Source organism: Carettochelys insculpta, chromosome 3 (assembly GCF_033958435.1).
Source record: "Carettochelys insculpta isolate YL-2023 chromosome 3, ASM3395843v1, whole genome shotgun sequence".
Taxonomy (NCBI): domain Eukaryota; kingdom Metazoa; phylum Chordata; order Testudines; family Carettochelyidae; genus Carettochelys; species Carettochelys insculpta.
In genome coordinates, this window is record NC_134139.1 from 8,854,561 (window position 1) to 8,867,004 (window position 12,444).

The 12,444-nt window shown below is 48.0% G+C and overlaps 1 protein-coding gene across 5 annotated transcripts in view; it reads left to right on the top strand.

Moving 5' to 3' along the window:
• Positions 1–5,372: 5,372 nt before the first annotated feature.
• CHGB (chromogranin B) overlaps positions 5,373–12,444 on the top strand; it is a 135,834-nt gene continuing 128,762 nt past the window's right edge. Inside the window, exons 1-3 of one of the 5 annotated variants that reach the window (XM_074989330.1) lie at positions 5,373–6,448; positions 11,167–11,270; positions 12,165–12,337. In XM_074989330.1, coding sequence (XP_074845431.1) covers positions 6,296–6,448; positions 11,167–11,270; positions 12,165–12,337 — 430 coding nt within the window. In that variant the 5' untranslated portion in view covers positions 5,373–6,295. Of the gene's footprint in view, positions 6,498–11,166; positions 11,271–12,122; positions 12,338–12,444 lie in introns of all 5 variants that reach the window. The other 4 variants (XM_074989329.1, XM_074989331.1, XM_074989333.1 and 1 more) reach the window with 4 other exon arrangements.

Below are 12,444 nucleotides of genomic sequence, written 5' to 3' on the forward strand. Positions count from 1 at the left end.
TCCTCCAAGGTCTGTGAGAGTCAAAGATTGTTGTCCAGGGTGGGTTGTAGATCACTGATGCAATTGAGAGGTTTTAGCTGGGGGCTGTATGTGATGGCCAGTGGTGTTCTGTTATTTTCCTTGTTGGGCCTGTCGTGTAGGAGGCAGCTTCTGGGTACACATCTGGCTCTGTCAGTCTGTTTCTTCACTTCCTTAGGTGGGTATTGTAGTTTCAGGAAAGTTTGGTAAAGGTCTTGTAGGTGTTTGTCTCTGTCTGTGTGACTGGAGCAAGTGCAGTTGTACCTTAGTGCCTGGCTGTATACAATGGATTGTGTGGTGTGCCCTGGATGGACGCGAGAGGCATGCAGGTAAGCATAGCAGTCCATGGGTTTCCAGTATAGGGTGGTATTTATGTGACCATCACTTATCTGCACAGTAATGTCCAGGAAGTGGATCTCTTGTGTGGACTGGTCCAGGCTGAGGTTGATGGTGGGGTGGAAACCGTTGAAATCACGGTGGAACTCCTCAGGAGCCTCCTTCTTGTGTGTCCAGGTAATGAAGATGTCATCAATACAGCGCAGGTAGAGGAGGGGCACTGGGGGATGAGAACTGACGAAGGGTTGTTCCAGGTCAGCCATAAAAATGTTGGCATGCTGTGGGGCCACGTGGGTGCCCGTAGTAGTACAACTGATTTGAAGGTATAAATTGTCCTCAAATCTGAAATAGTCGTGGGTGAGGACAAAGTCACAAAGCTCCACCACCATTTGTGCCTCGGTCTCATCAGGGATAATGTTCCTAACAGTTTGAAGTCCATCTTTTTGGCTGTATCTTTTCAGGAGTGAAAAGCAGCAATTTCGAAGTGCTGTGGCCGGCGGCATGCTAATGAGGTGCTGAATATGCATTTCAGCACCTTATTAGTATTCTTCAATTTGGCCATTAGCATGGCCATTTCCAAGTTTTCTCTAAGTGCAGATGTAACCCTTGTGGGATATTGCTGTATTGGGCCTCTACATCCATGGGCCCAGGATGGTGTTTTCAGGAAGGTCACCTACGGTCACACAGACTCCTAACCTTTCAAGGGCCATCCTTCCCCATGTTTCCCATCTCTGGTTACCCTGTTCATCAACCCCTCTGTTTCTATGCCAACAGGTCTGTGGCAGAGATTTAAGGCCAGATCCAATTGTAATCACTACAACCAATCAGCTAAGAACTGCATACAGCATTTTACAGCTCACCGTCCTTCCATCAGTCTTAGCCACACGTTCTGCAGCTTTGACAGTCTTTGGGGCAAGGACTATGGCTTTTTATATTTGTCCAGGACTCAACACAATGGGCCTCGGGCCAGCATTCCCTGTAAGCTGGAAGTGTCAAACCTTTTTCTCACCGGGAGCCACACGGCAATTTTTTACATGTTGCCAGGGCCGAACACAAAATAGCCCCAAACTGCTACCCCTCTGCCCTGGGCTTAACCTCCCCACCATAGCCCCAAACTAACCCCAGGCTTAGACCCAACACCCCCATCCATCCCTCTAGCCCAGCTCCTCCATGTCTGTCTCAACACCCCCACTGCTGCTCCAGCTCAGCCAGTCCATCTGTCCCTACAACTCCCCACTGCCCCTCTGGCTCACCAGTCCATCTGTCCCCCACCCGCCCACAGCACCCCAGCCCAACCCTGTCCTTCTGTCTGTCCCAACATCCTCCCATTGCCCCTCCAGCCCAGCCAGTCCATCTGTTGTCTGTCTGTCCACCTGGGTGCTGCTACCTTGCAGACGCTGCTCTTCTTGGCAAGTAGGGCCTGGAACTCCTATGGCACCACCTCAGGGTAGGGTAGACCTGGCCCTGCAGCGGCTCCTTGGTGATACTGGCCTAGCCTAGTAGGCAGTCTGCACAATGCCATTCAGCAGCACGCTCAGTGGTTTGACACCCTCGGCGGGGCTGCTGAACTGCCATGCCAGCTGGGGAGTGAGCAAATGCGCATGCGCCAAGACTACTCATTACGGGGGCCATGCAGGGACAAACCCCCACGAGGGACAGAGCTTGCATTCTCCACAGCGACCCCTGGCGGCTCCCCCCACAAGCATCGCGGCAAGGCGCTGGGAACTGCAGCGCTGTACAGGAAGTGGAGGAGGGAGCGGTGGCAGGAGCTTCAAGTGGCTCTTTAAAGAGCCACACGTAGCTTAGAGCCACCCAGCTGCCTTTTAAGAATGGCACTCCTGCCTGCTCAGTGGTCCAGCTAAAAAGGCTCATGGTCTGGATTCTGGCCCCCAGGCCATTTGTTGGACACCCCTGCTGTAAGCTGTATACTTGTGTGGCTGCTTTGGAGAGATTCAAATGCTGCCCAATTGATTAGCAGAGTGCCCACAACTAGGTTCTTTCTACTGGTGGCGCATGTTCACACATCTCAGTGCACAAAAATATTCTGCACATGGGTGGAAAAAATCTGTGTGTGGATTAAAAAGATTAGCAGGAATATTGCCCTGGACCTTTTTGGTTAAATAAAGATAACTAATAATTCATAGCTTGTGAGGATCTCATCCAGATTCCCTAACAAAGCCCCAAACCCACCCACTAATAAGGAACTCACAGATCTAACTCCAAGGCAGAGGAAGGGAAGATCACTCATCAGAGGCTCATATACAAATAGGGAGTCACTTGTGCCCCCAGGGTGGAAAGATCTTCAGGAAGTCAGAAAAGCCTGACCTAAGCTGGTCACTCTGACACTGTGTTGCGTGTACATGTGACAGTGACACCATCACATGACACGTGCAAACAGGTGGTGATCCTTACATAACTTGTTTCTCAGAAGCATAAATAGTAATACCGTAAAGTAGATGCTCCTCCTCTTACGGGTGAGATTGCTTAATCTGTGCTCAGTCATAGGAAAGCCCTGAAATGACTTGGAAAAATCACAGACCATGACCTGCTCATTTGAGGCCAGCAGAGAGATTTCTGTTAGGATTTCCAGTACAATACGAAGAAGTATGGGAGAAACTGGCAGCTTATTAATTTTGTTAGGTGACCCTGTGTTATCAGAGTAAATTACACCAAGGCTGTGTCTACACTAGACATAGTAGTCAACAGCTGATGTGCACTTTTAGCTATGCCAATTGTGTGGCTAAAATCAACTTAATGAGAGTTAATTTCTAAGGCTGTCTGTCTGGAAGGTCAACGGGAACACTCCTCCTGTTAACATTTCCACTCGCGAGGTGTTCCAGGGTAGACTTTGACCCTAGAAAGCCCCATTTCATGCATATCCAAAACAAAACCTCAGAAGAGTGACCCTGAGCAGGTTGATCTCTCCCTGGGTAGTGTGGCTGCCGGTTTAGTTCCTTATTCAGTGTGTCCATCTTCTCCAGGTGGACAGAGGCAACTCAGGAGTAGAAGTAATTAGCTCTGTTGACTTGGATGTGTGTAGAAAAGATTTTTTTTTTAACTGACATTGGATTGTGCTGTGAATTCTGGGCATGTCTTCACTACCCAGAAGATTGACCCAATCAGGGTCGATCTTCCAGGGATGAATTTCACGCACATACTACGAACGTACAAAATCAAACTATCTGGGGTTAACAGCCGACCCCTGTACTCTTCAGTATCACAAGGATTAAGGGAGGTTCGTGGGAGGGTTTCTTCTATTGACCTCCCTCTGTGAGGATGTCTAGATAAGCCAGTTCCAGATATGCCATTGTAGTAGCTGGAACTGCATATCTACAATTGACTGTAAATTCTAGTGTAGACCTGGCCTCTGTACTAACCTGTTTTATAGTCTCATACTGCCCCACCACAGCAGAATCTGTAGTTTTGTTTGTATGCTCATATTGCACATGAGGTATGATTTATCAATGAAATAACTGTGGTACCCAGAGGCACTGAGTCCTCATCTGGGGTGAGTGAAGGCTGTGGGCAGAGAGCCAGCTGGCCTTTAGCTCATGTGGTAGAGTGCAGGATTTTAGACCCTATGCTCACTGGTTCTGTCCCTGGCAGCAGCAACCCAGGTCTGTCAGTGTTACATACTGTATACATTGATGGCCTTCTGTTTATCATCAAAGTGTGCGTGTGTGTATGTAGCAGAGGAGGGTTCCTTCCAATATTTTCCATCCATGGGCAAAATAAATTTTATGTGCAACAAGGCATGTGTGGATCTGCACCACCAATAGAAACACAGGCTGCCAGTTGTGTGTGGCTGTGGGGACTCTGCTAATCAGCTGGCTGGCACCTGAATCTCTCCTGGACGGCCACCCGAGTGCTCAGCTTACAGGGAACACTGGTCTCCACCTGTGTACTGCTCATAAGGGTGGTGTGGTCTCTTGCCAGTCCTGAACAAGCCAGCCTCTGATGGGGATTTAAAAACTGGGTACAGAATTATAATGCCTACAGACCTTGGTCAGCTGCAGGCAGAACTGGACCTGCGACCTCAGGAGCTTAGTGCATGAACTAAACGCCAGCTGGCTATTAGTAAAGCATCTGTAGAGTGGACTCATTATTCTCTCTGTAAGTGTTTCAGGGCCACTAGATAAGACAGACTGTACACCACACCCAGTAGGTATGTGGGTTACAGAATCCTTACTTAACATAAATCCTATGGCCAAGAATTTCTGTGGTGTGGTAGCAGTCATTGTTCCGATCCGCAAAGAGGCTACATCACAGTCCTGGGGCATACCCAGAGGCTGTCAGACTGAATTCCAGTCCTGACTCCATGGAGATGTCCACACAAGGCTCAAATTACTTTAGCACTGTGCCTCAGGTAGGACACAGAAGGGAATTCCTCTCCAGTTACTGTATATAAAACCTGCCTACCTACAACAGTCCTGCACAAAGTACCTGTGTACCTACTCATTCATAAAAAGTCTAGCAGACCTAGCAATGAATGAAAACAAAGCACCAAATACCATTGGTAATATACAACTGTATGACACAGCTGCACCAAATACCTGTGAATTTTCTAGACTATAGCAACACTGTGCATCAGTGTTCTACATATAAATAATAATCCACACTGCAAATCTGTTTACCAGTTTTTGTAGTTAGTGTCATAATCTGTGAATTTAACTGTTAACTATCCACAGGAAAAATGTATTCAATTTTAAAAACATGGGTGGACAGTGAAGAGGCAGAGACAGAAGGGTGTCTTAAAGAGCAAAGAGACACATAAGAAATATGGGGATAGGAAGAAGAGGGTGTAGGCCCCAATCCTGAATGTTGACCTCTACAGGTGTGCTCCTTTGCTGAGTTTCAGCTGTACTGAGGTCAGAAAATAAAACGCCGGTGCACAGATCCCCTCCCTTTAATATTCTGAAGAACCTGCTGCATTTTCCTGCATTCAGAAGACTTTAAAATATCTCAAAAGAAAGATTTTAGGCATACAAAAGCAAAATACATTGTTCTCTGGACTGCTGGGGATTTATTTCTGGGGCAACAGCAGGATCTAGAGAGTTACATGCGTGGTCGCCCATGCCCATTTGTAGTTTTTTTTTTTTAAAAAAAATGAAAGGAAAAAAGCGAAGTGAACATGGGGAGAAAGGTCAAGGGAAGGAAGAGTACAGCACACAGTACGAAAACAAAAAAGCAGTCCAGTAGCACTTTAACGACTAACAAAATAATTTATGGGGTGAGCTTTCGTGGGACAGATCCACTTCTTCAGACCATAGCTATACCAGAACAGACCCAATATTTAAGGCACAGAGAACCAAAAATTGTTATCAAGGTTGACAAATCAGAAGAGCAGAGGGGCGCTCGTGGCGGGGGGGGAAGTCAAGAGTCAGATAAAGCAAAGTGTGTAGAAGAGTCCATATAATGAATGGTTGTAGAGAATTAGATTTCCAGTCTGCCTGGGAAATAATTCCTTCCTCTGTGGATCTGGAGGTTTGCTTCTGAAATGCCCTATCCTTCTGCATGCAGGGGATTGCTCCACGTTTTCCAAAACATTCTGGAGACTAACAGCTTCAGTGCAGTTTAACTACGAACAACTTCTCCCTGCCGCTCAGAACTAAATGTTCACACAAGGTTTGGGCGGGTTCGCGTCCTGGGAGCTGCAAAACGCGAGGCCCCAGACGATGCTTTTAATTCGGATTTTTTTTCCCCCCAAAGCTTCACTGTTTTTCCTCCTGTTTTCACCGATGGACGCTTTTTAATGACCTGAGCGGCCTCCCGGGGCTCTGCCCTACCAGGACGAAACAAAACCCCGGCCCTGTCGCGCTTCACAGAACAGCTTGCTGGGCTCTGAAGTGCTCCGGGGCGGCGTTTCTGTTGCGTTGGACACAGGCTAACGCGGCCCCCCTCCCGTCGCGGTCGGCACGGGCTGCTTTTACCCGCAACAAAGATGGTCTCCCCCCAGCCCGTCGTCGCACGTGGCTCGTTAGCACACGTCGCCCCCAGCGACTTCCTGCTTGGCTTTCGTGCCCTGAAGAAAGATGGCCCGTGCGCTCCCCGCTGCGGAGCTGCGGCTGCTGCCGGCGCCTTCTGCCCCGGCGGTGTGAGTGTCCTAAGGACCAGCTGACCCCCTGCGCCGTGCGGGTTGCACGGTGCGTTCGTGCTTCCAGCGGGGGGTGTCTGGAGGGGTCGCATGGGTGTGATAGTGGGTGCGGGGATGCAGGGGGGGTGCCTAGGAAACAAAGTGTGGGTGTGGGTGTGGGTGTGGGGGAGGCGATGCATTTCACTTGCCCACCTTCTGCCACTGGGAGAGGCGCTCAGGCGTACCCAGAGCCTGCCCCTGGGGCTGGGAAAGAGGCTCCCCGCGGAGCAGAAGGTGGGACAGGATTTGCCTGGGGCTGTGCCAGGTAGAGCGGTGCATTAACACCCCCGCATTCAGCTTTGGCCTGGGGGAGGGAGGAGTCGGGGAAGCTGCTAGGGACCAGAGCTACAGCATGGCCCGAGCTAGGGGCTGGGGGAGGTGTGTGTTGGGGGAGGGCTCTGGTAGTGGCCCGGGGCAGGCAGGGGGATGGGTGGCTAATGGGGGAGGGTTTCCTTTCCCATGAGGGGGTTTGCCAGGGGAGCATGTGGGGAGTGCGCAACAGGCAATTAGAGAGGTTTGGGTCTTGCCCCAGACTGTCACAGCTGTGACCAGGGGCAGCCGGACCTCTCACAAGGCCTTGTCTGAGCCGCTGTTCGCTCGCATCAACCATCCCGTGGACCCCAATCTTGCGATCCCATTTGTGTGCATAGACCAGTGCAGGCGCAGGATCCTTGCTACCAGGATTGGGACCATGGCAGTTTATATCCTGGAACACCATGCAGTTACATACTGGGTCCCTACGGCCTCTTTGTTAGAAGCTGGAAATGGGTGACAGTGGCTGGATCACCTGTTCTGTTCAGTCCTGCCAGAGTACCTGGCATTGGCTGCTGTTGGAAAACAGGATATTGGGTTAATCAGCTGGTATGGCTATTACGTTCACCCGGGCTGTGATGCAAAGCCCGGGTTTGTAAATCACAGCATGGGGCTGGCTGCTGGCTGCTGGCTGGAGCACTACAAGTTTTTTTTATCTTGGGCTGGGACTGTGTATCCCTGCTTGGAGCCAGCAGCTGGATCTGAAAAGCCTTTTTGTTCACTTTTGAGAACAGCAAAAGGTCTTGTGGCACCTGATAGCTTAAGCTCCAAAATATCTGTTAGTCTATCAGTTGCCACAAGACTTTTTGTTGTTCGGGAAGCTACAGACTAACACAGCTACCTCTCTGACATTTGTTCACCTTGTTGACGATCCCTGGGAGCACTTCTCTGTTCTGCTGCTGTTAGAAGCAGGGGAGCCCTTACACTGAAAATTAACATTAAAAACAAAGCTAGTGAAAGCAGCTGTTAAAATACAGCTGCTGGCTCACAGGGTGTGCTTGGAGGATGGATAAATAACATAGCTGGGCCAAATATTTCAACCTTTTTTCCCTCTGCCGGATAAGAAACCTGTCTTGTGTTTTAGTGAACTGGTCTTTTAACTGACTAAGAAATACAGTACTACAGGTTGGACCTCTCCAGCCCAGCAACATCTGTAATCCAGCATGATTTTAGTTACCCAGATGACCATTTATCATGGTGTGGCCCAGTTTCATGTGATCCCATAAAGTTTGTTTTGTTTTCAGCCACCAGCCCTGGCTCTCAGTGTTCTGTGGTGTTATTTATTTGTAATTTACCCCTAAATGTCTCCTAAGAGCCCTCTAAGTAGTGGAAGTGCTGGTAATGCTGCTGGAGAACACTAACCTCCATGGTTCGGCAAACTCTCTTGTTCAGCACTGGTCAGGTTCCGAGGGTGTTGGATCTGTAACTGTGGAGACTGAGCCCACCATAATATTCACAAGGTGTTCCCTTCCAGCGCACCTACTGCTGGGCTCGTTGTAAACGATGTAATAATGAAATGGGTGGATGGGTTTTTAGTTTGGCTTGCTTGTTTCAGTATAAGGAGACGGCCCTTGTGGGGTCATGGAGATGCTCTGATTGAGGGTGAATGTATGAGTAGGAGAGCTGGGGGTAGTGGTACTGAACATAAGCCAGTGCTGGGACAGTCAGACCTCTGCTGATGGGAGGATCTGAAGGAGGAGGGTCAAGCTCCCCTAAGATAGGAGGCCTAGTCAGATACCCGTCTGCTTGTGCAGGCCACACGGTGGCAAAAGTTATTTTTTAAAAATAGCCACAGAGAGGCCATATTGATAATGGCTTATTTGTTTTACGCTTCTCCAGAGCACTTAAATGCTACCAAGTGGTTCAACAGCTGTACACAGGGTTTGCTGAACTGCTGCGCCAGAGTCTGAACTATGAACTAACTCCTCCACGTGGACCCTGCTGGCAGATAAATGTTCCTTTGTGTGCGTTGATGTAGTTCTGCTTTGTAGGACTGCCTCTTTGTTCTGGGGTTAGACTGCATAGCACAGCAGAGTTCTGGTCCCTGTCTGAGACTCCTAGATCCTACAGTAATATCAATAATAATATGCCTGGATATAATAGCACTCCATTTGTTATCAGCATGCCAGTATCTGTGATGATCCACGCTTAAGACAGGCACACGGATGTTTAACACTTGGCATTATCTGTTTAACACATAATATAGCCATCACCGTATAAGATTTTAAGTTCATCTGAGAATAGACGGCAGAAACATACAAGGAGAGTGTCTTGAAGTGAGAGGAGAGAGGCAGAAATTTGATGGTGTTAGGCCCTGGGGTCGTTCATTGATATGCCCTCGTGCCTACTCTCAGCTCTACTGAAGTTACAGCCATTTTGTAAGTTTCTGTATTAATCCCCCACTCACATGCTGATAATGTTCTGAAATATTCCTCTTTGGTATGAGAATTTCCCATGCTTAGTTTCTACCTGAAGATAGACTTCTTCCTGTCTGCCATAGTTTGAGTTAAACCCTGGCAGTGACATCAGAGTTAGGAGGAGGTTAATTTAAAAAAAAAAAAGATCCCATAGTTAAAAAAATGATTCTCCTTTTTCCTTCTATTTTATGGGAATGACAGAAAAAGAGCTGAACTTTGAAACATCCAACTTGGGGCCTTTGCATCCTGTAGGGTGCATATCACCTACCAACTCAGGTCCAGTTGGGGAAGTTCAGAGCTTCACAGAAACTAGTGGAGACTTTGAGAACAATCTTTTCCTGAGGTCTTAGGGTCCCAGCCCACCATCTCCTTTGTGCTTTCTTCTGCCTTTGACTGCATTGTTCAATACTGTGTCCCTGAATCCCACCCATCCTTGGTTTCACCGACCTTCTGTCTCTCTTCCTGCCTCTTTGGACACCCTTTCTGTGGCTCCTTTGACATCTTTCTCCTCTCAGCTCCCATATGGTGTCAGAGTCCCTCAGGGCTGTGCTGATGGCCCTCTCTGTGGTGTTCCTGGATGACCTCCTTCACTCACATGGATTTAAGTGGCTTGTGACTTTCGGTGTCCAACTTGAGATATCTTAAAGGAGTTTGATTGGGAGAGAGGAGATCCCCACCAAACAGGTCCCTTTAAGGGGTCTCTAGCCAGACATCCAAAACCACCAATTACCTTTGAAAATCTTGGCCCATGTTGTGTGAGGTGGTACTTGCATTTCTGGGTTTGTTTGAATAGCGTTTATTCACTGAGAATTTGTTCTTGCCCCTTGTTCGTCATTGACAGTTGTACTTTGATTCAGAAATGTTCGGTCTCCAGCTTGGTCAGTCTTCCAAATAAAAAACAAAACAAAACAAAGTAATGATATTTGGGGGTCAGTGTGGCACCTAGCCTCATAGACTCTGGGCATGTTGGCATCATCACCCCCTTTTTACAAAGGGGGAAATCTGAGCTGTTCATGATTATCAGTGCTGTTTGCGGTTAACCCTAATTTTTTTTCAGAAGTTCTGAGCATCTGCATCTCCTGTTGAAGTGAGACCTGCAGATGCTCAGGACAAAGTTGTCTCAAAGTGAGATGCTGCCAGTAAGTGGCCCATCCTTGAAAACATGGCTGTCCTGACATGCCTAAAATCACACAGTGAGTATATTGGCTGAGTGGAAAATAGAACTTGTGTCTCCTGAGCCTGGTGTCAGCTCTGAATGCGAGATCCTATCACCGTCCTAAAATATACTTCCTGGAAGCCTTGGTACAGCATGGACAGGTGTTATAACACTCTGCTGGCTTCTGAATGGCAGCAACAGAGCATGAGGAACCCATTCATTCACATGCAGGCGTGGGCTAAGCAAGGAGGCTATTTGATTTTTTTTTTAAGTTACCTGCTTCATAATTTTTTAATAAATTAGAGCTCACATGGCACCAATCTACCAATAGGTGCCTAGTACATTGACTTGTGTAGCTCAATGGGTTGAGCATTGGCGTGCTAAGCCCAGGGTTGTGAGCTCAATCTATGAGGAGGCCATTTAGGGATCTGAGGCAAATAGATTAAAAAAGAAGTGGGGCGGTGGGGAAGAGGGATGGTGCTTGGTCCTGCCAAGAGGGCAGGGAACTAGACTCAATGACGTCCTGAGGTCCCTTCCAGCTCTGTGAGGTGTGTATCTCCATCTTTTATATTATTATTTTTCAGTGGGGCCAGCATCACTGTAAAAAGGCTGAAGGAAATGGTTTCATAACTGAGCTATTTTTATTTCCCAGGGAAGATCTACTCTTGTCCCAGGCTTGACAAACAGGGGTATATGTGTTGACTTCAAATAACATACATTGTTGGAAGGTCACACAGTTCTGGCAGCATGATCTGATGATGCAAGGAATCTAATTGACCTGCTTGTCTTTCCAGCCGGCTAGAAGGACGTGCATGACAGATGACCTCAAACACTGGCAACTTGTTTACTTCTGGGTACTACCTCAAGGATTGCTAAATCATCAGTCATCCATTCACAGGTAAAATCCAAATGAAATGGTGTGTCCCCCTCTCATGAATCTGAGAACTCGTGGGTTCAGTCATGCACACTCACTTTTCTTCTGAGAGCTGTCGCTCTGGAAGTCTGTTAGAGTGTTGTTTATAAGGGTGTGGCCAGTCACTACCTCACTTGTGTGTTTTTTCCCCTGTCCCTTCCCTACCCTCTTTTTGCTTTGACTTGCAGTCCATAAGCTCTTGCGTTCTCTTATGTTGGCACAGCAGCAGTATAGCAAGCCTGGCTTTTAGCTAATATGACTAGGGTGGAGGATTGTGGAAGAGTGGTGTGCAGCATGCAGTGCAGAGAGAGAATTTTGGCTAGGGACTCCTAGATGTACTTTTACTGGTTTGACATGTAGCACTTGAATATTAATGTCCATTCAGAATGGAGGGGACATTGGGTTTTTTTAAGGTACCCTCCTGTCTACTGGTGAGCTGCCATGTCTTCACTTTGAAGGGATGAATTGACCCAGCTGCTGGCAGAGGCCTCACTCCAGAAAAAGGACTTCAGGCATGTGCTTGATTTTAATCACATGAGCAGTCGAACTTGGCTTGTGTGCTCAATGTTGAGCAGGTGGCTCAGTATTTTCCTAGAGTCAGTGTGTTTCCAGGGAGCCCAGCTACATCAGACTCGATATATAGGCTTCTAGGTTATCCCCTTTGCTTGAGAGAAGCAAAGTTTACTTCTTTCATACCCTCTTCCTCCTCTTTGACACACTCTCTATTAATTTAATCTGTAGCTACATAATGGAACCAGGATTCTATTGTGTGATGGTAAAGAACATGACCAGACAAGTTCTTCAAGGTTTGCTTTCCTTTGGCTTTTCTTGCTCCAGAACAGCATTCGGATCTCCATAACAGTTATGTCCTGTCTGCAGCAGAGCCATGGAGGGAGAGGAAACAACTTCAAGCCACCCTTCGGAGAACAGCAGCACGCTGGACCTTCCCTCTGCTTATGATATAGCCGACAGCTTGCTGCCAGAACATAGCACTGGGACCAGTGAGGAGCCTTGTAATTCTGTGGACGCTTTTGCCTCATCAGAATCTTTAGGTAAAGACTAAACTGACAATGAATGTAAATATGCCTATTCTCTCTCTCTCTCTCTCTCTCACGCACGCACGCACGCACGCACGCACGCACACACACACACACACACA